We start from the raw sequence: 25,836 nt of genomic DNA, 5'->3' as shown, positions 1-25,836 counted from the left end.
AGAAACTGGTCAAGTGGAAAAAAAACGCACAGCCATTCCTAGCCAACTCTGGATCGAAAAATATGGGCTTAATTATGAATTTGGATTCGTCCTTTCTCAACCGTTCCCATTTAATGTGGGGAGGGATTTCACAAGAGCACAAAATGAAGAAGGGCGGAGGGAAACTAACATCCGGACACCTTGAGTAGAGAAACTGTTTCCACGGAAACAATACTGTGTTCCCTTCAAGGTGAGATCTCGCGATGCTTGAGCGGGCGGAAGTGACGTCAGGACGCTCTAGAGGCCCTCTGGTGGAGCGCTGCGGCCCCTCCTCCCTGAGCGGCCGCCTTTTCCCGCGCGAGCTGCCTCCGGTGCTCGGGCTGCCCGCGGGGAAACATGGCGTCCGCCCTGGAACAATTCGTGAACAGTGTCCGACAACTCTCGGCTCAAGGTGAGTCCTTAGGCCGAGGGGCTGGGCTTGGGTGGGTCTCGGGGTTGGGCCTGCATCCTCAGGCGCCAGCGCGGACAGCTGGGACTGCCCTCTTAGTCCCGAGCCTCGTCTCGGGGGCCGGACTTGGGGTTGTGGCGCTTTGAGTGGTATTCAGTGTTGCTGAGTGTAAGTAGCCCTTTCGAGTTTTTGAGCCCAGCTGTCCCCGCCCGCCAGCCTCACCTCCCTGGGGCCGCCGGGATCTTTCCTCCCCCCGGCCCGGGGCCCCTGCCACCGGGCGCTTCGCTTGACAGTTTGGGGGCGTGACTTCCGGCTGAGTGCCTTCCCGAATGCCCATTGGCCCTTTCGGCTTCCCTTGCTTTCGGTGATTGGAGCAGCGCCCTGTTAGTCTTGTCGCCGTCTGGCCGCCCCCTGACTAGGCCGCGGGGAGCGGGCAGACGGCAAGTCCTTTCTGGGCTCCTTGGCTGGAAGGCTTTTCTTGGCGGATCCCTCAGCCTCCGGCTGGCGCAAGCTGGAGAGCCTCTGCGCCTATTTTGGTCCTACAGATTGCCAAGGGAGCTCTCGCTGATGGGACTCCATTTCTATGGTGTAGAATTATCTTGATTATTTTGTTCTTATTTTTCATGCTGTTTGGCTCATTCATCTCATCATCTGAATATACAGAATACTTGATTCAGAATTATAGTAGTTAATAGATGTGAAGAACTCTTTAATTACCTGGTACTTCAGTTTCTTTCATTTGAAAGATAAAAATAAGTCCCTGCTTCATAATATTATGGGGAACGAATGGAGAAGCCATATGAAAGCACTTGGAACAATGCTTGTCATATCGGGTGCTAGTAAATAAATGTAGTAAATACAGCTATAAGTTATCATAAAGTGCTAGAACCTGTGTGACCTTTGACAAATCTCCTTCAATCTCGAGTCTCTTTTTTATCTCCATTTGTGAAAATAGAGGAGTGTTGTCTGTTTTACTGTTGTTATAAGGCTTAAATATTCTGGTTTGGAACCGTGCTTAGTAAATAATAGATCTCTCATTTTCGTTCTTACTAAAAGAAATTAGGTTCACAGATTGGGTACAGACTTCATTTTTGTGAATGAAGAAACCAATCGTTCATTTCTGCAACACACTTAGTTTCTACCTCACAGGATGTAATGTGGTTAGAAGATTGAGATTGGAATCCTGTCTCAGTCACTTATGTGAGACATTTAATTTCTTCCGGCCAATTTTCTCATTTACAAAATGGAAGAGGACTGTGAGAACCAAGGAAGGTCCCTTATCTGAAAGCTTTGATAGCTTCTCTGCAAGACAATGCTTTAGGAAGAGTATGCTAGGCAGAGATAAATATAACTTTCATTGCCAACAGCTTCTGTGCCTTCCATTCATTGTGTAGTAAATGTTTAAGTTTCTGTTTAGTTGCTCTTACTCAGAATTTTCTAACATGGACCATAAGTGAAGGGAATGTTGTCATTTCCAGTTCTCTCAGATAGAGGGGATTTCACGGTGTTGGATTCATTTCACATGCACCCTGTGATACTTAAAACTTACTTTTGACTGGCCTGGTGACCCTGCACTAGTTAACTATCTGATAATTTCATAATGACCGAGCTTTTATTTTAAGTGTCAACTCAGCTTTGGTTATTTAATTGGAGGAAAACTAATGGACAGAAATGCTTATTTCTGGATATTTTAGATCACTGTGAATGCATTTAGAGTAGTGGGTGTTTTTATGTTTTATTTGGAGATGGGCCTCACTATGTTCCTGAGGCTCATCTTCAACTTGCTATTCTCCCACTCAGCCTCCCAACCTGCTGGGATTATACACCTGGCTGAATAGTAGGGTTTATTTATTTATTTATTTATTGTTCGTTTTTGGTGAGGGGGGTGTACCAGGGATTGAACTCAGGGGCACTCAACCACTGAGCCATATCCTCAGCCCTATTTTGTATTTTATTTAGAGACAGGGTCTCACTGAGTTGCTTAGCACCTCGCTTTTGCCAAGGCTATCTTCGAACTCACCATCCTCCTGTCTCAGCCTTCCAAGCTGCTGGGATTACAGGCACATGCCACGGTGCCTGGCTTAGTAGGTTATTTTGTTTTGTATTTTTGAGCTTTTATATTTGCGTTTATTCTTCATTTAACTTTTAAAACTATTATAATTGAATATTAAAAAAAAAACATGGGCTGGGTGGCTCAGTGGTAGAGTGCTCACCTAGCATGTGCAAGGCACTGGATTCGATTCTCAGCACCACATAAAAAAATAAATAAATAAAATAGAGGTGTTGTGTCCATCTACAACTAAATAATAATAATAATAATAAAAAGTTTACCTATTCACCTCATTTGTACCCTTTTAAAAAAATAGCAAGTAGTGAGCATATTGGGTTACAGTCCTTCAGTCATTCACTATTGCGTATAAAATGCTTTCAGTGAGTGTGATTCACTGGCCCCATTAAGAAGTTTGACACTGAACACCACCTCTGGCATGATATTTATCATCCTCATATGCTTCTCCATTATAATGGCACCGTCTTTCCTGATTTGGATCAAAGTCCACCAGTTCTACCCAATGCATTTCATCCATCTCTTCTACTTCCTTCTTCTCAGGTAGGAGTTTTTCCAGCAGAGAGAGTTTATCAGGAGAGAGAAAGCCATTTTCAGCAATGTTTACCTTAAACTCAATGATTAGATGACCCTTTTCATTTGGTCTATGATAAATTGGCATACCTTCGTTTAGCACACACTTTATATCTCCATGCTTGACAGTCTGACTTGGATGAGAGGTGATGACTATGGTCAATTGTCAAGAGTGGATTTTGGCTTCTGGAAGTCACATAATGCTTCCATCAGCTGTATGTCTCTTCAAGTAAAAACAGCATGGTCCTTTTGATCTAACACAATGATAATATCTCCTGGTTCCAATTCTGGTTCTTGATCTACTTCACCATGGAATGTTATCTTCTATCCATCTTTCATACCTTTGTCAATATGAACTTCTAGAATCTTCTCTCAAACTATCTTCCTTCCATTGCAGCTTTCACATCTGTCGTTAGGACTGATCCATTCCCCGTGGCCCTGGCACTCTATGCACACTGACTAAATTTGCTGAACCATTCCAGGACCTATCTGATGAATTCTTATTTGCATTCTAGAACCTCAGCAGTTGAGACAGCACTCTGTTGCTCCTTTCCTACCACCTTGGCCTTCACATTTGTCACAAATCACATTCTTTTGCAGAACCAATTTTGTTTTTGCACCATTATAGAAATCTAACGTTACTGAGAGCTGATGCACAGTGTTTTTACCTCTCTTTTCTCTCAGTATCCTTCCTCCTGCTCCAAAAAAACTTATCGAAGATGTCCATGGGGGAGTCAAAACCACCACCTGCTCCACCCTCCTTAATTGGCTGTTCTCCTTCTTTGTCATTAATTCCCTTTTCTTGGCATCAGAGAGAACTTCATAAGCCTGAGAAATCTGTTTAAACTTTTCTCTATTTGGATTCTTATCAAAGTGGTACTTCAAGGCCAGTTTCCTATAAGCCTTTTTCAGTTCTTCCTGAGGGGGCATTGGGTTTGACTCCCAAAACATCATAGTAAGTGATCTCTTTCACCATTTTCTACAGCCAGTGAGTGGGCTGGGGCCGATGTGGGGGAGTGGGAAGGAACATATAACTGGCATAGTAGGTTTTTAAAAGGGCAGATTGTTTAACTGGAAGATGCTATTTTATATCTACAGGTGAGTTCCATAATAAAATGATGGTGAGCTGGTAATTTTTCATCTCAACAGATGTTTATTTTTGTTTTCAAAGAAACCTTCAGTTGAAAGTGTTATGGTATAGAAGCCCCAGAAGTTACCAAAATATCTAGCTACAATCACTTAGATTTAAAGTATTATACTGTTTAAATGTTCTTTTAATAAAGAAAAAAAAATCACCCACTACTGTACAGAAATAATTGAAGGACGAATCTTGAGGTTAGTGCCCATGGATTTATCCCTATCACTACCACCACCAGAAAGACAGCTAGAGTGTGGCCAGGGTGTTTGTCTTCAGAAAAACCATCAAAATTGATTGATTTACTTTAAAATACCAATTCAGGCCTGATTAGGTTCTGTACCTTAATTGTTTAAACTTAGCATTATGGGATAGGGGAAAGAGTGATGATCAGTTAGGAGAGCAACTAATTCAACAGTTGCTTGACTACTAAGCAGGCACTGTATTGTGAAGCTGGAGAAATGAGACAGTCCCTCCACCTGAATTTATTTTGAATTGCCTAATCACCACAATCCCATGTGATGCAAAGAGGGCACAGAGAGGGCATATATCCAAATTAGTATATCCACTTTGGGAGAGGGCGAGGCCCAGAGAAGACCTAAGCAGTTGAATGTTGAGTATGAGTCAGGTAGCGATATGGAGAAGAGCATGTGCAGAAGCATAAAGAAGAGAGAACATATAATGATGATATTTCTGAGGTTAGTGTGACCAAAGAGCAGGTGTGTGAGGTGAAGCAGCAGGAGATAAACCTGAAGAGATGGCAGGCACTTATTACTGAAGGGATGCTATAAGCCACACTGAGATATTTGGATTTCTTAATGCCATTGGACTCATTTGATTGAATTTGCATTTTAGAAAGATCAGAGAGTACCAGTACGGAGTATTGGAGGAAAAAAGATCAAAGCAGACATACTCTTTAGAAGATGTGTGATGTAATCCAGACAAGAAATCATGAGGATCCAAATTAAGGCAGGGAGAGGAGAGAGAAAGGAATGGAACTGAGGAAACTTTTGGGTGCAGAGAAAGATGTGGGAGGTGGTGACAGTAATGTGTACATTTTTGGGGTGGGGGACTGGAAAAAGCACTGGAGGAAAGGAGAAACTTAGGGAGGCTAGAGAGAAATGGGAGGCATGTTGTCATTTCTAACTAGTTCTAAGTTATATGCAGGTTGTTTCACTTTTTTGGTCCTTTTGGGTCCTCTTCTGAAAGGAGGAAGACAGAAGAAATCATCTTTAGGCACTTGGGGCTCTGAGGTACAAAGTATGTGCTTAGAGTTCCTTTAGTTTGATTGGTGCTGTGATTGAATGCTAGTATTGTTTCTGTTTTGCAGGGCAAATGACCCAGCTTTGCGAACTGATCAACAAGAGCGGGGAACTCCTTGCAAAGAACTTATCCCATCTGGACACTGTGCTAGGGGCTCTGGATGTACAGGAACACTCCTTGGGTGTCCTTGCTGTTTTGTAAGGGACATCTTCTTTTATAACTTTTAAAACTGAACACCATACTTTCTTGCTCTATTTTATTTATTTATTTTCCTTGTAGAAAGTAATTCATATAGACAACATTGAGTTCTTTCACAAAGCTAAAATCATATTTTATGTATTCCAGCTAATCATTACTTATTATATTTTGTTCATTTTATTATTTTTTGACTCATTTATGGAAATTTATTTTAAAAAACAAATGGCCACCCCAATTGTAAGCACTATTGTTTGCATTTATCTGAATACTTCTATTCATGAAATATATAGAATTGTCCACATTTTATAACTTGGAAAGAAATAGGAAGAGTGATAAAATGGGACACGGTGAAATACACTGAATGAAAATGTCAATTTTTTTCTTATGAATTGGCACAGATCTTTAAACAAATTTAAGTTGTTAAAGACCAAATTAAATAGAACTTATTTCAACTGGAGTTTCTGGTAACTCTTTGGTCCTGATAGAATTCTTTTTCTCTTGATATTATGGTATTCTACATTGGAATATCATGGTTGACATGAAAGGTTGAAAAAGTAGAAATTACTGGGAAGAATTTGACCTAATGTAGGGTCTGACTCCATCGCATTGTGACTTCTTATACAAAAATAGGTGTCAGGAGCACAGTTTAGAGCAGAAACCTTGTTGTACTCTGCAAAAACAGGCAATTTAAATTAAATTAAAATTAATTAAAGTTAAATAAAGGGGAAAGGTTAAGTTTTTCAGTTGCTTTTGCAACAGTTCAGTCATTCTGTAGCTACTGTGTTGGACATTGAAGGTATCCCACCATTCTACCATGGACATTCTACTAATGAACATTCTCCTATTGTAGACATTCTGGACAATGCTGGTCTACTTTCTTATTGACAGAAAAGAGCAGATAGCACGCATGTTTTATATACACATAAACCCACATGTACACATGTATCAAGTGAGATGATATATATGAAAGCATTTTAAAATTGTGTCTTACCATTGTATATGGTGCATGTGAAGAACCCTGAATTTGTGGCTGATATCCTAGATTTGAATCTATATTCTTCCAATTATGAAGTGTGGGGCCCTGAGCTTCATATTTTTACTTATAAAATGGAAATCATGCCTTACTTATCTATTGTGAACCCCAAATATAATAGTTTCTGGCACTTTTTAATTTTTTTTAGATATCCTTTTAGATATCCTTTTATATACATACATATACACACACACTCAAAAATGTGTATTTTTTTTTTTTTTTTGGTTATTGGACCTATTTATTTATTTATATGTGGTGCTGAGAATTGAACCCAGTGCCTCACACATGCCAGGCAAGCACTTTACCACTGAGCCACAACCCCAGCCCCTCTGGCACATCTTGATCATTATTAAGTATAGTGTTCGATATAAGGTGACATTGTTAAGTCAATTAATACTGACAGTAGTCAAACTAAAAGACATAGGAGAAATTATGATTCAGTAATAATATCCATTTCACTTTTCTTGAAATTAGTTTCAATTGAAATTAATTTTGATTTTTAAGAGAGCTTGAAATTTGCTTATAATCAATGCCCTAAGTGGTGGGAACTTGTATGATTGCTCCCCAAAACTTATTTGTGATCCCCTCTCAGAGTGTTTCTCATGTTAACTGATGGTACCATCTGCCAAGTTACTCAGGATGGACCATCTGAATCATCCCTGTTCTCACCACCCCTCTTTCTTGTCCTGCCTATCAACTAGTTTTATCAGTTATTTCCCTAGATAGACCACAGAATCACCTGACTCTTGGCAATAGCATCTTTAACCTGAGCCACTGCCTTAGTTCTCACCAACCCATAGCTTGTATTTCTTGCCCCTTTTCACTATGCTCTCCTCAAAGTAGGGAAAGCAGCCAGGCACAGTGGCACATGCCTGTAATCCCAGTGAGTCAGGAGGCTGGGGCAAGAGGATTGTAAGATCAAGGCTTGTGACAAAATTAAAAAGGACTGGGGTTGTGACTCAGTGGTTAAGTGCCTCTAGGTTAAATACTTGGTACCAAAAAAGTTGGGGGGAGCAGGAAAAACAACAACTGACTTTTAAATGAATAAATGTCTAGACTATGTTAGAATTTAAAAAAAATTTTTTTAAGGTTTTTTACTTTTTTGGTTAAAAGTTTATATTTGGTTCATCTACAAGTACTAGACAACCTGATATTAAGCCTTATTAATGGAGTTTTTCATTTTGAAAGTTGTACCTTTTTTAAGCATATTTTTCTTAACCCCAGTTTGTACCAATAGAATCTTTTCTATATCTTTTTTTTTTTTTTTTTGGTGTGGTTGTTGATGGACCTTTATTTAATTTATTTATTTCTATTCAGTGCTGAGAATTGAACCTAGTGCCTCACACGTGCTAGGTAAGCACTCTACCACTGAGCTACAATCCCAACCCCTCTTCTTTATATCCTGATTATGCAGAATAACCCAGCCAGGAGAATCTTGTGGACTCTGGTTCTTAATTTTTAAAAATACTGTTCCATATTTAATTTCACAGAATATTGGAGGTAGGATGGACTTCAGGCATAAGTTGTTTCTACACTTACTCTATGAAATATCATGGTAATTAGTTTCTTTTCTCTTTATTCTAGGTTTGTGAAGTTTTCTATGCCCAGTGTTCCTGACTTTGAAACATTATTCTCACAGGTTCAGCTTTTCATCAGTACTTGTAATGGGGAGCACATTCGATATGCAACAGACACTTGTAAGTTAAATAATATTTAATCTTCTGTTGAGTGTGTTTTGCCTTTTTAGGTATTTATATTTTCAATATTTTATTGTTGTTTTAGTTGCTGGGCTTTGCCATCAGCTAACAAATGCACTTGTGGAAAGAAAACAGGTAAGAAATGTAATTCAAGTATTTATAGTTATGTTATAATGTGTATTTGACTTTCACATTTAACTAGTTTATTAATATTTCAGATTAGTACTCAGCCTCCTAACACTTAGGAATAAGTGGTTACTTGAGAGCTCCCCAAATTTTTGCTGTTAGGACAACTAGTCACTCTGTGAGGAGAATGACCCAGAGGTTATTCCTCAAAGGAGGCAACTGGTCATTGTTTTCTCAGCTACCAATCTGGACTGGTGGTGTGGTTCTGTGGCAGAGTGCCTGTCTAGCATGTGTCAGGTTCATGATTCATGCCCCAGAACCACAAAATACCAATCTATTTCCTTTATGCTGAAATATGCTATTTTTTGTGCTTGTTACATTTTTTTTTCTTTTAACTTTAAATTGCAATTTTTGCCTTACAGAAAGCTATTAAGAATAATACACAAAGAATTTTCAGGCTGGGGAGATAACTCAGTTGGTAGAGTGCTTGCCTCACAAGCACAAGGCCCTGGGTTCGATCCCCAGCACCGCAAAAAAAAAAAAAGAAGAATTTTCATGTACCTTTCATCCAGTTCCTCCAAATGTTAATATTTTACTATACTTGCTTTTTTTTTTTTTTCCCCTCTATTTTTCTTTTTCTGAACCATTGGGAAATAAATGATATGTTGTTACTCATAAATACTTTAGTGGTGCTTCCTAAAAATTAGGATATTCTCTTATAGACAATGATAAAATGATCAACACCTAGAAATGGATATTTATAATGTTCTCACAAATCCACAGACCCTGTTCAGATGTGGTCAACTGTTCAACCAATGACCTTTATAGCAAAAGACCTTAAATCATGGGTTGTTTTGTTCTTTATCTCTTTAGTCTCCTTTTGCCTGGAATAGTTCTTCAATCTTTACCTTTTATGATATTGACATGTTAGAATGTAGGTGTTTCTTTTTTATTTGAAAGTGAACTTTTAAGATTAATGGCTTAGAGGAAGTTGAATAAAGAAAAAAACAGTTTGGTAGGAGTACCAAATAACTGTTTGAAAGAGATGATTTTAAAAAGTCACCAAGGCTTTATTGAAAAAGCCATATAAATTATTTAGATATTTTGTAGTAGCATCTGTGCAGAAACTGATTGCACCTCACTTAAAACTCAGTCTTCTTTATATATTCAGGGCAGGAAACAGTTCATTTGTTAACTTGTGGTATTAGTTTCAATATTTACTACCCTATGGAAAAATGTGAGCAGCCTTACCGACAAACATATTTCGAAGCTTAGGTGCTCATCTGTTATAAATGATTTGGAAAAATGCATTCTAGGTCATATATAACTAATTAAAACAAATTTTAAAAATATAGAAAAAATAAATGATTTGGAAATTTTTGTTTAGATGTAAATATAATCAACTATTGAGAAAGTATTTTGTTTTTGATTATTGATACTTACTGGGAGAAAAGAAGTTTCTGACTTAAACTGGTACTGAATTGTTGAAGTATTCCAAGAAATAGCTTCAGCAAATGTTTTCTGACTGAATAGGGAGAATTTCCTGACAGAATGGAAACCTCATATTGCTATTTAAAGGAACCTATCAATTAGTGTTATTTTTTATTTGTAAGTGACAACATAAGATCCATTGTGCTGCCATCTTTGAGAACTTATCTGAAAGAGATGTCATTTCTGACAGCCCCTGCGAGGAATTGGCATCCTTAAGCAAGCCATAGACAAGATGCAGATGAATACAAACCAGCTGACCTCAATACACGCTGATCTTTGCCAGGTAAGCAGCCAGAAAGAGTGACTCACACCAGGTCAGTGCATGAGCTTTATCTACATTGGAGTAGATAAATGAAGTTAATTTGATGGAGATTGTGTCCCGTTGCAGAAGTTGAAATGTAGCATGGAGCTTAGCAAGTTTGTGGATCAGATAGGGTAATCAGTAGTTGTAACATTTAAATTAAAAAAGATATATACAATATAAATTATATCTGTAAAAGAATTTTTTTGTGAGATATAGTATATAGTAAAGCACAAATTTTAAGAAGTGTACAAAGCCAGGAATGGTGATAATCCCAAGTACTTGGAAGACTGATGCAGGATTCCAAGTTTGAGGCCAGTCTAGACATCTTAGTGTGAGACCTTGACTCAAAGTAAAAGAATTAAAAGGGCAGAGATGTGGATCCATGGCAGCACTCACTTAACATGCTCTTCAGTCAATTCTCAGTACTGCCAAAAAAAAAAAAAAAAAAAAAATTTGTACAACAGCTCGATGAGTGTACAGATGTCTATATACCATGCCACCATTGTCTAGATGTAGAACCTATGTGCTTGCTTTCTTGACCTGCATGATATCCTGTACTTTTCCTGGTAGGTGGGTTAAATGATAACTGAGCTGCATTTGTGGAGTTCTCTATTATCATTTTATCTATGGCATACCCTACTTTATAACTGCTTATTTTTTTTTAATATGAGGAAACATTATTTCATTCTGAATGGTTAAGAAAATGGAATAATGTGATACATAACTTTTTTTGAAATTTATGAAATCTGTGAATTTCCTCCTATAGCTTATCAAAGTAAAACTAAAATGATTTAATATAAATTTGTTCACAGCTTTGTTTGCTGGCAAAATGCTTTAAACCTGCCCTTCCATATCTTGATGTGGACATGATGGATATCTGTAAAGAGAATGGAGCTTATGATGCAAAACACTTTTTATGTTACTATTATTATGGAGGGATGATCTATACTGGACTGAAGAACTTTGAGAGAGCACTGTACTTTTATGAACAGGTAATCATCTCTACTTGTCCCTAAGGTGGTTTTGAAGTTGTGTGATTAAAGAAGTACACCCTTTGGAGTGGGTTGGTGACTGGGCCTCAAGAGTTTCAGGGGAAGGTCATTCCAAAGACTCTTCCTCTGGGCATGTAAACAGTGGTGACTTGCTCAAGCATAAGATGAAGAGCAGTGTAAAAGGAGCACTAATCTAGGCTTTATCACTTTATCACTTGCCCCTGTCAGCTTTGGGGCAAGTTACAGTATATCTTACCTTTAAAGCTTCCTTTGCCTACAGGAAACAGATTGAAATGCTTTCTTGTTCTAAAACTATGTATGGTATTTTGTTGTTGATCATGGTTCACAATCCAAAGAGCATTAAGGAGGAGTACACAGTGAAACGTCCTTCCCACCCTTCTCTGTGTCTGTGTAATGGCCACTGGTCTGTGCCACTGAGACGTTACAAAGTTTGGTAGAATATTTTGAAGGTTTACTCAAGGTCTGATAAAGATACGCAACATTGATTAATACCAGTGTTCTAAGATAAATTAGATTAAGCCTTCAAAGAGCTCAAAATTTAGTTTGTATCTTTAAAAGTTCCAAAAGAAGGATGTATTTTTGAAAAAAATCACATCATACAGCTTCATACAAAGCAAAAAGTAGAGTTGGCTTCCTCTCCTCATACAGTTCATTTGACTGACCTGCTTACTTGTCCCAACCAGTGTAAATCTAAGTGGAGTCTATTATCTCACATCTAGAACAGTATTATAGTGGGAATTGTTGTACGTGTCCTCATGCATTTAAATGAGTGTTTCTGTGGAACAAACTTGAGAGGACCTTATGGGCTTAGTGGTGCCAGTTCTGAATTGGAAGATTTGGGCTGATTTGGTTATGATAGTTGTCAAGCTTCTTAGCCTTCATAAAACCAACTGAAATGGAAAGGGAGCCACAGAATGGGACAAAATCTTTGCAAATCACATTTCTGATAAGGGTTTTATATCCAGACCTATCGCAACTCAACAATAAAAAGTCTAAAATTTAAAAGAACAAATTTTTTTTGTTGTTTTTTTGTTTTTTTTTTTGCGGGGGGGGGGGGGCATTTGGTATTGGGGCTTAAACTCAGGGGCAGAGGCATGCTACCACTGAGCTACATCCCCAGCCCTTTTTATTTTTTATTTGAGACATGATCTCTCTAAGTTGCTTAAGACCTCATTAAATTGCTGAGGCTGACCTCAAACTTGAGATCCTTTTTCCTCAGCCTCTCAAAGTTGCTAGGATTACAGGTGTGTGCCACTGCACTGGTTGGTCAATGGATTTGAATAGACATTACTCTAAAGAAGATACAAATGGGCATTAAGCTAATGAAAAGATGCTCACCATCGTTGGTCATTAAGGAAATGCAGATTCAAACTAGTTTTGATACTAGTTCATACTACTAGGATGACTGATATTTAAAAAGACAGCTAATAACAAGTGTTGACAGGATGTAGATAATTCTGAACCCTCATAACTGCTGATACGATTGCAGAGTAGTGCAGTTATTTTGGGTAACAGGTAAAACTCAGACACTGGGGGGTGTGGGATGTGGCTCAGTGATGGAGTGTTTGCCTAGCATGTGCGAGGCCCTGGATTCCATCTCCAGCACCACAGAAATTCAACATGTTAAACATAGTTAATCATGGGACCCAGCAATTTCACTCCTAAGAATATACCCAAGAGAAATGAAGACATGTCCACACAAAACATGTCCATTGATAGTCATAGGAGCATTGTTCATTATAGCCAAAACACTGGAAACCACCCAAAAGCTCATCAACTGAGGAATGGTCAGAGTGTAGTATAGCTACAAAGTAGAATGTTATTCAACTATGGTATGAAGTACTTACCAAAGCAATGAAGTACGTACATGTACTATATAAGTGCTATAACATGAATGAACTTAGAAATGTGAAAACATTATTAAGCCAGGCACAATAGACCACATATCATATTATGCCATTTATATGAGTGTCCAGAATAGGCAGATCCGTAGAGACAGAAAGAAGAGTAGCGTTTGCCTGGGCTTGTGGGGAGGAGAGAATGGGAAATGACTGCTAATGAGTATGGGGTTTCATTTTGAAGGGATGAAAGTATTCTGGTAAATGGATGAAGTTGGAAAATATGTTACGTGAAATAGACCAAGCCCAAAAAACCAAAGGCTGAGTGTTTTCTCTGATAAGTGGATGATGATATATAACAGGGGAGAGGGTGATGCGGGGTAAGAGAAGAATGAAGGAACTTTGGATGGGATGGTGTAGAGGAAAATGGGGTGGGAGTGGGTGGGGGATGGAAAGATAGTAGAATGAAACAGTATTACCCTATGGGTATATATATGATTACATGAATGGTATGACTACATTGTGTACAACCGTAGAAATGAAAAGTTGTACCCCATTTGTGTACAATGAATCAAAATGCAGTCTGTAAAAATTTTTAAAAATTTAATAAAAATTAAAAATTAAAAAATTTTTAAAAAGTATTCTGAATTTAGGTAGTCGGAATAATTTTACAACATAATGAATATGCTGGAAATCACTGAATTGTATGCTTTACAGGGGTAAAATTTACACTATGTGAATTATATCTCAAACTATTATAAAAAGTAACAATAGGCCTGGTGTTGTGCACACCTGTAATCCCAGTGGCTTGGAGGCTGAGGCAGGAGAATTGGGAGTACAAAGCCAGCCTCAGCAACTTAGTGAAGTCCTAAGCATCTCAGTGAGGCCCTGTTTCTAAATTTAAAAAATATAAAAAAGGGCTGGGGATGTGACTCAGTGGTTAAGCGCCCCTGGGTTTAATCTCCAGTACCAAAAAACAGTATTAATAGGACATTTAATATAAGTCTTGTTTTAATAGTAAAGTGATAAATGTGGTCAGGTGCTATTTACCACTATGATGTGCTCTCTCTTCACTACACATTTTTCTTTTGCTTAGGCTATAACTACTCCTGCCATGGCAGTCAGTCATATCATGTTGGAATCATATAAAAAATATATTCTAGTGTCTTTGATATTACTTGGCAAAGTACAACAGCTACCAAAATACACATCTCAGATTGTGGGTAGATTCATTAAGGTGAGTGTTTATAATGAAACATTTTCTTATGTGACATGTTTATAATGTAAAGAAGTTGTATTGATGCAGTTTTGTAATATTATTTCATAGTGATCTAGCTCTCGTAGCAGCTTCAAATTAGCAGGTATTTATTAAGTGTCCATGGGAGCCCAGGAGCTCAATTCAGTCAGAATCTCTAACTCTATTTCAACATTGTGCTTGCCTGGTTAGCTTAGAATGTTTCTCAGAAATCTGTTCACAAACCTGATTCACTCTGGCTACTTATGGCTGTATTATTTTGCTTGTTACATTTCTTTATTATATTTTTGCCAAAATACTAAAGAAGCAGTACTGATTCAATTGAACTTCAACCTGCAGAAGTGTTGGTGTATCTATCAAAGCCCCTGGATGAAGATCATAAGCTCTGCCCACTACACTCCTGTTCTGGTTCTCTGTGATAATCCACTTTGGGACAGTGTTTAAAAAACAAACCATTGGTTTTTGTTTAAATACATGTTGTTGTTGTTTTAAATCAAGAAGCTCCAAAGGATTAAAGGATTATGAGATTATAGTTCTTGTATAAAACTCAAAATTTTAAGGTTGTCAATCTGAAAATCTTCCTGCTGAGATTTTCTTGCTGGCTTATTGAAGAAATCCAGCAAAGTATCTTTTGTCTAAGAGCCCTGTTGAGGTTCTCAAGGCTTTATACGCCTGGACATAGGCAAGAGAGTAGAAGAGGGTGGGTAAAGATGCTCCCTGGACTCCACAGAAGAGTGATAGGATAGGTTTAGAACAGCCATGGAAAACTCTTATGGGTCCTTCTGATGACCCTTGAGCAGGCCTGTTTTAGAAGGAATACCCTTATAAAATGATATCTTCATGGCTCAAGGGCATCACTCACAAGAATTAGTAATTTGTTGATGATCATATCATAAATGGTGAAAAAACACAGATTTGAGAATCACAGAGGTGGGTTTTGAATTCAGTTCTCTTCCTGTTGATAGTATTCCTCAGGACCATTCCACAATCTCTGGACTTCTGCTCCAGCTTCTTAATAGGAGTAGCTGATTTTCCTGTTGTACATGGTGACGTGGGTGGCAGGGAGAGTTGGGAATGATGGCATTTTTGCCTTCTTTCTTCCCAGTATAACTTAACAATAGAAAAAACTGAAGAAAAAAAGCCATGGGTCTTCACTAAATTCAGTGGGCTTTCTCCTGCTTTGCAGTTACTTGCTCTGTGGTATAAAGTGTTATTAATAATAAATTACTCCACAGTGAATTTCTATCCTCAGGCTTAAAAAACTGGCATTTGCTTTGGATAAATTATAGTTTGTTAGAAACAAAATGGAGTATACTTGCTTGAAACATGGTGCCAAAGGTTGGTTAGTTTGGTTTTTGCCTCCTTTAAAATTTTAAGTTCTCTAAAGCTTAAATCTGATTTTTTTCCCCCTACCTTCAAACCTTTAGCCTCTTAGTAATGCATACCATGAGTTAGCACAAGTTTATTCAACCAATAACCCTTCAGAACTCCGAAACCTGGTGAACAAGCACAGTGAAACTTTCACCCGCGATAACAACATGGGACTGGTGAAGCAATGCTTATCTTCTCTCTATAAGAAGAACATTCAGAGGCTAACAAAGGTGAGGCGAGCACCACTCCTGGATGCCATCTCCTGACTCCCCCTGGGCTTAGTTTCTTTTCTCTTTTTCTTTTCAGTACTGAGGAAGCAGATACAGGGATAAAGTATGACAGGATATCTACACTAAAAGAGATCTCTGTTGCGACTGGGTTCTTAGAGTTTGATTGATACCTTTTGGTCTTTTCAGGGCTAGAGCAGGGTATTTGAGAAGAGGAGCAGGTGAAGAGGAAGAAAGGTAGGAGATACGGCTACATTGGGAGGCAGAGAAAGTAGCTTTGGCGGGGTCACCAGTTCCAGATTGGCAGACCTGGGGTGCTAGTGATGGCTAGCTAGCCTTGGAACCTCTCAGGCCAGTCTGATCTGTGCTTGAACTTTTATGTTTACACAGTGCAACTCTGACATTACCATTTAGTTCAGAGTTGAATGAGCTGTGTGTGTAGTTGAATTCTAGAATGTAAGGAAATTATATGGTTTTTATTTTTGAGATTAAAATAACCATATGGTTCATAATAATAAAAATTATGCACTGTGCACAGAGGTGTATGCCTATAATCCCTGCTAGTTGGGAGGATCACTGGAGCCCAAGCCAACCTGGACAACACAGTGAGATCCTGTCTCAAAAGAAAGAAAAGAAAAAATGTGCTTATTATTAAGGGTTCAAGCAATACATAAAGGCATAAAATATAAAATAAAATCCTCTGTGTTAAAAAGGCATATGCAGCAAATAAAGAGTCCCACTAAGATTAGCTTAAACAAATAGTATGTTGCTTTTATTTTCTGGTTAAGAGTCTGTTCAGAGCTGCAGCAATTCACAGCTGGTGACAGCATAGTGACCCTGTTCCTGTGCACTTCCCCTTTTGTGTTAGCAGTGGTAGTGGTGGGGAAGAAGCACAGGAGCAAAATTAGGAGTTATTTGTTGCCAGACTGCCTAGCAGTGGGAAAGGATAATGGATTTGCCTGTGTGAAGACCTAAGGAAGGTAACTTGTTCCAAAAGGCTAGTGAAGCAGAGTGGCACAGGGGTAGTGATGGAGGTGGGCAGGCCATGCAAGGACAAAGCCTCCTGTTGGGAAGAGGAAGGAGTTGGGTAGGTGATCACTGAATAAGAGGAGAAATTTCTTCTGAATATTGTAGAGAAACCATATCTTTGGAAATCAGCAGAGAATTTGTCAAAAGTTAATTTGTGAAAGGCAAATAAATGTGAAAGATAAAACAACTCAAGAAAGATAAAAAACAAATGTAACCTGTTAACCATCCCAGTCCACACAGGCTTAAAAAGACTGTCTTAAGAAATCAAATATTCAGGCATTGCTGCAGAAATCATCAGTTAGCTATCTTGTGAAATAGAATGTTCATCATTTTGGAATAGTTGGTAGCTTATACTTTGAGAAGTCAGTATAGTAGAATGTAATTTTCTGTTCTTGATAGGCAAATCCATAACAAGACTTTAACAAAACAAAAAGAAATGATCTCAAGAGAGTCCAGGACTGGGGCAATGGCTCATGAATTCCACTGTGTCCTTACTTAGTCTTTGGTGTGCAGATTCTTAGTGGATTGTGGCATGCTGGACTTGTGAGCACTGCCAAGGGGATGTAGGGGATGGCCACAACAAAATATGGTAAGCAGAGATGGTGTCATTAAAGGACATGTCTAATGCAAGGGATAAATCTTTGATGGTGACTGCTACACTTTTGGCATTAGGTCCCATGGCAGAATAATAGAATGGGATTTTCTAGCCTAATTTAGTGTCTTTCTTACTAGAAAATAAGAAAGTCAGAAGCTTTTTAAGGAGTCTCAGCAGGTAGTTTGTGTGTCACTGTTGGTGACAGAAGATGTGTCTCATGGCATTGCTGGCTGAAGGGCAACTAGGGACAAAAGGGTTATCAAATGAATGTTTAATCTGCCACCTCTGATGCTAAGATATTACTCCAAGTTAATGTTTCTGTGGACATTTTTCTGAATTCCTATTTCTTCTCTGTCACTGTATATGTGTAGACACTCTCAATTATGTGTAATTGGGATCATACTTTGTGCTATTTTCTACCCTGTTCTTTTTGTTCAATATGTCCTGAACTGTTTTCCATGGTAACCTAAGCCTATATCACCGTAGTCTCTACATAGTAGTTCCTTACATAAGTGGATCATAATTTATTTAGCCAGTCCCGGTTGATTGGCTATTTATTTTGAAATAGGAAAAAATAATGATTTTACATATTTTAGAAATATTCACTTTTCGAGTTCTTGTTTGTTTTAAGCTAGTCAATATTTCTTAAAATTAGCAATAGTTTCACTTTCTTGTTTGCTGTTTTTCAAACTAAAATATATGTAGATATTTTTGATCATTGGCTTATTAAGAATTTTCATCTGGGATGTGTGGCTCAGTGATAGAGCACTTGCCTAGTATGTGTGAGGCCCTGGTAAAAGTAAAAATTCGTGATCAGGGTTTTAACATGCCCAGCTCTGAAAATGCCATTGTTATAAATTTTACCAGCTGCCATTAAAAAAAAAGAGCTCTTTTAATTTGTTCCTGAAAGGAGGCATTTTCATCAGGTCCCAAGCAGAGCAGCAGTTAACAGTGTGTCCTTCGATTTTCACAAATGTGTAGTCTTTTCTATTTGCTTGACTCTTCTGTTTGTTTAATATTTTTGGCTTTGAATTTTGGAAGTTGAATGTGACCTTTTAAATTTAATTTTATAAGTAATACATTTGTTATACAAAATTCAGAAGATATAAAGATCGCCATTTTATTTCTATACTCCAGCAACCTTATTCTTTCCCCAGAAGTATCCCAGTTTTACCAGTGAGTCCCTTGGACATCTTTCTGGAGATAGTCTATGTGTATACATGAAAACACATGTACACACATATGCAGTCTTTGCCTTTATTTACACAGATGTTAGCATGCCATATTCAGTGTTGAACATCTTCCTTTTTTCTGTTTAATAATATGCATATCTTGGATTCCTTTGCAGTTCATAAAAGGTGTCTTCTTCACTTTTCTTTTTTTACAACTGCATAGTAGTGCATTTGTATGGCTGTGCTGTGCTTTATTTAACCCATTCTTTGTGGACACTGAGGTGGTTTCCTGTATTTTACAAAACACAGTTACAGTGCACATATATGTGTGTTGCCCACGTCATTTCATGCATATAGGAAAGTATGCATAGGATACATTTCTAAAAGTGAAATTACTAGGTGAGAGGATCTGTGCACTAATTACCTGGGGGTGCTGCTGACTCATCTTTCATCAAATTATACCTGTTTACATTCCTGCCAGCTTACATGGGAGGGCCTGGTTCCTCATACCTATACCAGTGCAGTGTTTTCAGATGCTGTTGTTTTCAGACTTCAGAGCTTTGGCAAACTCTGAGGTGAAAATGGAATTTTGGTATAGTTTTCTTTTAAGTTTTTCTACTGGTAAGTAAGGTTGAACATTTTTCCACACAACCCTTTAATTTCCTTTTCATATTTGCACAGTCCTTGCTCTTATATGACTTTTGAGTGTTTGACCTTTTTCTTACTGTTTTGTAAAAGTGCCATGTATGTATCTATAGGAAATTGTCCCTTTGTACAACAATGGAAAGAACTGTGTATACATTTAATAAAATGTCTTTCTTCCATTGTTTCTACCTGGGGGATTGATTCTACTTCTGATTTTCAGACATTTTTAACTCTGTCATTACAAGATATGGCAAGTCGTGTGCAGTTATCTGGACCTCAGGAGGCAGAAAAATATGTTCTACACATGGTAAGTGTTTTTATTTTTTAAAAAAAGTTAATTAGGGAATTTTCATCCTTATAAAAGTAACAGGTGTTCATTATGGAAAAGATAAAAAAGGAGAAAGGGGGAAATACCCAAAGTCAACCACTATGGACACTTTGGTCTTTGTTCCATTTCCTAACAGTTCTTAGGATTTTCCAGTGATAGTTGTATTAATTAACTTTGCATTTCTATAAAGAAATACCTGAGGCAATTAACTTTATAAGTTGAGGGTTCAGATCCAAGATTAGAGAGTCCCATTGGTTTGGCCTTTAGTGAGAGTGACATATTGTGACATGAGTTCATGTAAGAACAGTCACATTTTGAACCAAAGAGAAAGACCAGGATCCCTCAGTTCTTTTCAAGGACACAACCCCAAGAACCTCAAACTAGGCCCCACCTAGTTGCTAAGGAGTTCTATCACCTCCCACTAGCACTGACAAAATGAATTTGTGTTCCTTGATTGTCATATTTACATATTTTCATTATCACATGTAAGCCTCCTTTAAAATACCCATGAAATATTTCAAATATTCAAAGAAGCAAAAAGTAGTGCTACTTTCTGGTGGTCCATGATGATATCTCAAGTTTGTACCACTGTGTATGTCAAGACACCCCTGTAGCATCAAGAAAGTTGTCAAAAAAAAGTTGACTGAATTAAGCTGTGCATAGTGACATTGTTGAGTTACATCCTAATTCAAGTCCCTTATCTCATCATGGGCCAGTACCAGTCTGTGACTGTACTTTGAGTAGTGCTGACATAAAGATGCTAGGACAGACACTCATGTGTTTAGCACCCAGTTTAAGAAATAAAATTTTGCCCACACTGACACCCTCTCCTTAGCACTTCCTACTTGCATTTCCCCACTTTCTCCCACCTCAACCATATAACCATTTCCTGGTAGGGATGAATGTCTGTGTTAACATACCAAGTTGATAATACAGTAACCTACCAGTTATATATATATATACATGGCTCTGGTCTGATTTCAGTTCACTAAATACAAACCTGGGTCCACAGGCCAAAACAGGCAAATCTTTCTATAATCTCTATGATTTCAGGATTAAAAGTAATAAAACTAATTTTCCTTGTAGTAATGGAGCTTTTTATTTCAGTTGAATTTACAAATGTTTTAGAGTTATAGTTTTTGTTTTTGTTTTCGTTTTCCTTCAACGTAACCACTCAAAAAGTGCATATGCCCCAAACAAAGCAAGTCTGTCTGACAGCCAGTCTTGGAGTATCTGCTCAGAGCTACCACTGACCCCTAGGGTTGCACAGGCTGAGTGAGCTACAGCCTCTTTCCCCAAGAACCTCTCTTTGGTGGTAGAAATACATGCATGGTTATGATACTAGACAAGAAGCATAAGCTAGTAAAACACTTTGAGGGCAGAGGAGGGGCTCGGTTTGAACACTGTAGGACCAACCTGACAGACTCTGCAGCAATGCTTCTCTGCCAAGGGTGATTTTATCTGCTGGAGAAATTTGGCCACGTAGTGCTGGAGATCAAACCCTAGGGCCTTGTGCATGCTAGGCAAGTGCTCTACAACTGAGCTGTGTCTCCAGTCCTGGAGATATTTTTGGTTGAACTGAGTATATTATTGGTATCTTGGTGGGTGGAGGCCAGGGATGGTGCTAAACATCCTGTACTGCAAGGACAACTCCACAGAGTTACCTGGCCCAAAATGTTAGTACTACCAGGCTTGGGAAATTGTACCCTGGGGTGTCAGGTCTGTGAGGGCAGGGGTTTTTTTAAAGTAAATATTTCATTGGAATAAAACATACATAGATAAAAATACCCTTAAGTAAATATATAGCCAAACACATTTTCACAATGTGACATCTTTGCCAAATAATACAAGGTGAAGGAACAGAATGTGACCAACACCCTAGAAACAGTCCTCACGCCTGCATCCAGCCCTGTCCCTCACTAGAAAGGTCATTGTTGTCCTGAGGTTTTATGTTTTTATATCATAGATGGAACCTAGGAGTGCTTAACCACTGAGCCACATCCCCAGCCCTTTTTTGTTATTTATTTAGAGATGGGGGTCTCACTAAGTTGCTTAGAGCCTCACTAAGTTGCCGAGACTGGCTTTAAACTTGCAATCCTCCTGCCTCAGCCTCACCAGTCACTGGGATTACAGGTGTGCACCACTGCACCTGGTTTATTGTCCTGATTTCTGATACCCTATTTAGTTGTGTTTGTTTGAGCTCTTGTAAAAGGAAACACAGTATGTTTTTGCAGGGTCTGGCTTCCCATGTTTTGTTTTGTTTTGTTGCTTAGCACTGATGTATGATGCATGTAGTTGTAGTTGTTATGTTTTCAGGCTATAGCATTCCACTTTTGAAGTATATCTTTCCATACGAATTAGTTGGATATTTGGGTAGTTTCCCATTCTGGTTATTATGAATACTGGATATTTTCCATCCACCCTTTAAAGTGGCAGCATGGTCACAGTCAGAATACTCTACATTTAATATTCCTGTTTCATTAAATAGCCTCTGTCTCTTCCAGTTCTAGAAGAGGAGTAGTAGACAGCTCAGTTCCACCTCTAACAAATGAACTAATCATTATGACACTGGAGCAATTTGTTAGGAATAAAAATACCTATTTGGAACTTCTGTTTTCTTCTCACTTTTTAACTTCATGGTCAGGATGTGGCTCTGAGGATCAATCAAATAAATTCCCAGTCACTGGTGCAAATAAAGAGCATAGACCTTGAAACTATCTTGAACTCAGCAGTGGTAGAAAAGTTTTCCTGAAGAATCAGAAAACAATTTCCAGGGGGTGAAACAAAATATGTTAGAGCTTCACTTTTTAAAATACAGCTGTGAGCCAGGTGTGGTGATGCACACCTGTAATCCCAGCTATTTTGGGAAGATGAGATGGGGGAATCACAAGTTCAAGGCCAACCTAGGCAACATGATGAGGCCTTTTCTTAAAAAGAAGTAAAATGCAGCAGTAATATAAATTATATCTTAATGAAATGGGTGTTTTAGAACACAAGGGCAGGGGTCTGGGGTTGTAGCTCAGTATAGAGTGCTTGCCTAGCATGTGTGAGGCATTGGGTTCGATCCTTAGTGCCACATAAAAATAAATTAAATTAAAGCAGTATACCTTTAAAAAAATGCAAGGGCAGGACTAGGACTGTATCTCAGTGATAGAGCACTTGTCTGGCATGTGTGAGGCCCATCCCCACATGCAATCCTCCTGCCTCAGCCTCCCCAGTCACTGGGATTGCAGGCGTGCACCACTGCACCTGGTTTATTGCAAGGGCACTTTGACAGCATTATGCTAAGTGAAGCCAAAACAAAAAAGATCACAGAGTGTATAATTCCAATTATATAGAAAATGTCCAGGACAGACAAATTCACAGACAGAAAGAAGATTAGTGACTGTCAAACATTGGAGGAGAGAAGGGAATGGGAGGGACTGCTAGTGAGTATAGGATTTCCTTCCAGGATGATGTAAATGTTTTGGGACTAGATATAGTAGTTGCACATGACATTTTTTTTTTAAATACATTTTTAGTTGTCAAGGGACCTTTATTTTAATTTATTTATTTATATGTAGTGCTGAGAATCGAACCCAGTGCCTCACACATGCCAGGCAAGGGCTCTACCACTGAGCCACAGTCCCAGCCCCGCATATGACATTTTGAATGTACTAAATGCCACTGAATTGTTCATTTAAAAATGATTAATTATGTGGATTTCACCTCAATTCTTTAAAAGTGCAAAGGTGGAATTTTGTATATGTATATGTTAGTTTTTCATCCCCTAATATCTGTAATAGTACCTAGCATATAGTAGGGATTCAGTTAACACTTACTTATTAAACAGATGGTACTTAAAATAGATATACAGCCAGATGTACTGGCACATACCTGTAATCCCAGTTACTTGGGAAGCTGAAGCAGGATTGCGGGTTCAGCAAGGCCAGCCTGGGCAACTTAGCATCTCAAAAAGTAAGAAATGAAGTTTGTTTATTCCTTTCTGTGCTGTGGTTATATTTAATGACTATATAGTCACGTAGTGCTGAGGTGTAAACTACTTCCTGATTTCTTTTTCTGCAGATAGAAGATGGTGAAATTTTTGCAAGTATTAATCAGAAGGATGGTATGGTCAGTTTCCATGATAATCCTGAAAAATATAATAACCCAGCCATGCTTCATAACATCGATCAAGAGGTAAATATAATACCAGGTTGGGGGGGTTTGAGGTTGAGCTGCTGTATTAGAAATGATGCTCCCATATTCAGTGTAGTTTTAGTTTTAAGTATAGATAGTTCCCAGCCTAAACACTTACTTCCTAGAAAGTTCATTTCAAGCTGGGTAGCTCAGCGGTAGAGCACTTGCCTAGCATGTGTGAGGCACTGGGTTTGATCCCGGCACTGCATAAAAATAAATAAATAAAATAAAGGTATTGTGTTCATCTACAATTTTAAAAAATTAATTTTAAAAAAAGTTCATTTCAAACTGGGCATGGTGGCACACACCTGTAATCCCAAGAATTTGGGAGGCTGAGGCAGGAGGATTGCAAATTTGACACCAGACTGGGCAACTTAACAAGACCTTGACTCAAAAATAAAAAGGAAGCCTGAGGATGTAGCTCATCAGTAGAGCACTTGCTTACCATGTGCAGAGTTCTGAGTTTTATCCCCAGTGCTGCAGAAAAATAATAAAATATAAAAAGGGCTGGGGATGTAGTTTAGTGGTAGAGTATCCCTGGTTCAATCCCCAGTACCACAAAAAAAAAAAAAAGAAGAAGAAGAAAAGTTAATTTCAAAATAGGCTGCTTAAAACTCTTTAAGATGGGCATGGTGGCATACACCTATAATCCCAGCAACTCATGAGGCTGAGGCAGGTGGATTTCAAGTTAGAGACCAGCCTTAGCAATTTAGCAAGACCCTAAGCAACTTAGACCATATCTCAAAATAAAACATGAAAAAGACTGGGGATGTGGATCAGTGATTTAGCAGCCCTGGGTTTAATCCCCATTACCAAAAAAAACAACAAAAACAAAAAAATTTGAAGATTGTTGGTTGTTTAGTGGGTTCCATTTTCCCACTAGCTTACCAAAGCTTACTTTAACTCAAAAAACACTTGAAGGCTCCAGTACAATTTTGTCTGTACGCAGTTGCCGTTTACAAGGTAGTTTTGTCTGTGGTGGGAAGGTCAGCAAATAGCTCCCCTGGGTCAGAAGCAGAGTCCAGGGTGGAGTCTGTGTTTCTAACATCTGAGTAAGGAAATGACTCAGGCCCACCTGCTAACTATGTTCAAACTTGTGTGTCATGCAGATGCTGAAGTGTATAGAGCTGGATGAGCGACTGAAGGCCATGGACCAGGAGATCACAGTGAATCCCCAGTTTGTGCAAAAGGTGACAAGGGTTCTCTCATTAAAGAAGCAGGCTGGATAGAGACAGGAATAGTGCCATATCAGGCATGAGAACCGGGTTTCAGATTATTAAATATTTGGTTGCTCATTGTTCTTAAAAAAACATTATCAAGAAGCTTATAGAGAAATATTCACTCAGAGCATTTTTAGTGACAGCCTGGGAATGTGCTTATGGAGAGGCTCCGGAGCTACCTGCTTTCATTGTTCCCAGGGTGACTTTCTTGTGGGAGGGACAGGATGAGCAGCTAGTGTGCTGGTTTGGGAATGGGGAACTCTTGACAAAGGCAACCATAAGCATACTGCCTTGCTCTCCCTTTCACAGAGTATGGGCTCACAAGAAGATGATTCAGGAAACAAACCCTCCAGTTACTCCTGAAACCTAACACCCATCCCAAGTGCAACAAGAAACCTTGACCGTCACCTTGACTGTCGCCTTTGCCACAGGGAACGTTAAGAGGGCAGCAGGGAGTACCAAGCCTGTTCCACCTGGACATTAAGAAATCCAATTTTGTTTTGACATCTTCAGCCCTATGTGCTTTCAGAAAACCATTCTCTCTGCAAAAAAAACAGAAAAAAATTTTCAAACTTTAGAGTCTGTTGTGGATTTATTTATCCTCAGATTATTATTGTTATTGCATTAAATTTACCTTTTTGTTTTAATTCAA

At 38.5% G+C, this 25,836-nt stretch overlaps 1 protein-coding gene and 1 pseudogene across 2 annotated transcripts; one reads left to right on the top strand and one right to left on the bottom strand.

Annotated features, from left to right (window-relative positions):
* The first annotated feature begins 272 nt into the window (after nucleotides 1-272).
* Nucleotides 273-25,836, top strand: Cops3 (COP9 signalosome subunit 3). 2 transcript variants are annotated; one of them, XM_047546412.1, is made up of 12 exons: nucleotides 273-430; nucleotides 5,531-5,660; nucleotides 8,279-8,391; nucleotides 8,477-8,526; nucleotides 10,199-10,291; nucleotides 11,125-11,304; nucleotides 14,260-14,400; nucleotides 15,846-16,019; nucleotides 19,678-19,764; nucleotides 23,851-23,964; nucleotides 25,074-25,154; nucleotides 25,494-25,836. In XM_047546412.1, exons 1-12 carry the CDS (start codon nucleotides 376-378, stop codon nucleotides 25,545-25,547), a joined length of 1,272 nt encoding a protein of 423 aa, XP_047402368.1. In that variant the 5' UTR covers nucleotides 273-375; the 3' UTR covers nucleotides 25,548-25,836. The 2 variants fall into 2 exon arrangements, with proteins under 2 accessions (XP_047402368.1, XP_047402369.1); XM_047546413.1 differs by lacking the exons at nucleotides 273-430; nucleotides 5,531-5,660 and having other exon boundaries at nucleotides 8,328-8,391; nucleotides 10,131-10,291.
* On the bottom strand, nucleotides 2,881-4,041 carry LOC124980631 (dnaJ homolog subfamily A member 1-like; annotated as a pseudogene).

This window comes from Sciurus carolinensis, chromosome 3 (genome assembly GCF_902686445.1).
Source record: "Sciurus carolinensis chromosome 3, mSciCar1.2, whole genome shotgun sequence".
NCBI classification, from domain to species: Eukaryota; Metazoa; Chordata; class Mammalia; order Rodentia; family Sciuridae; genus Sciurus; species Sciurus carolinensis.
The sequence above is the reverse complement of the archived record's forward strand: the minus strand, read 5'-3'. Positions and strand labels throughout refer to the sequence as shown.

Bases quoted from the DNA above. Each gene is read 5' to 3' on its own strand.
- Cops3 (XM_047546412.1), top strand. From the start codon at position 376: ATGGCGTCCGCCCTGGAACAATTCGTGAACAGTGTCCGACAACTCTCG. The intron at 16,020-19,677 runs GTGAGGCGAGCA...TCTGATTTTCAG, and splicing joins ACATTCAGAGGCTAACAAAG to ACATTTTTAACTCTGTCATT. The intron at 19,765-23,850 runs GTAAGTGTTTTT...CTTTTTCTGCAG, and splicing joins AAAAATATGTTCTACACATG to ATAGAAGATGGTGAAATTTT.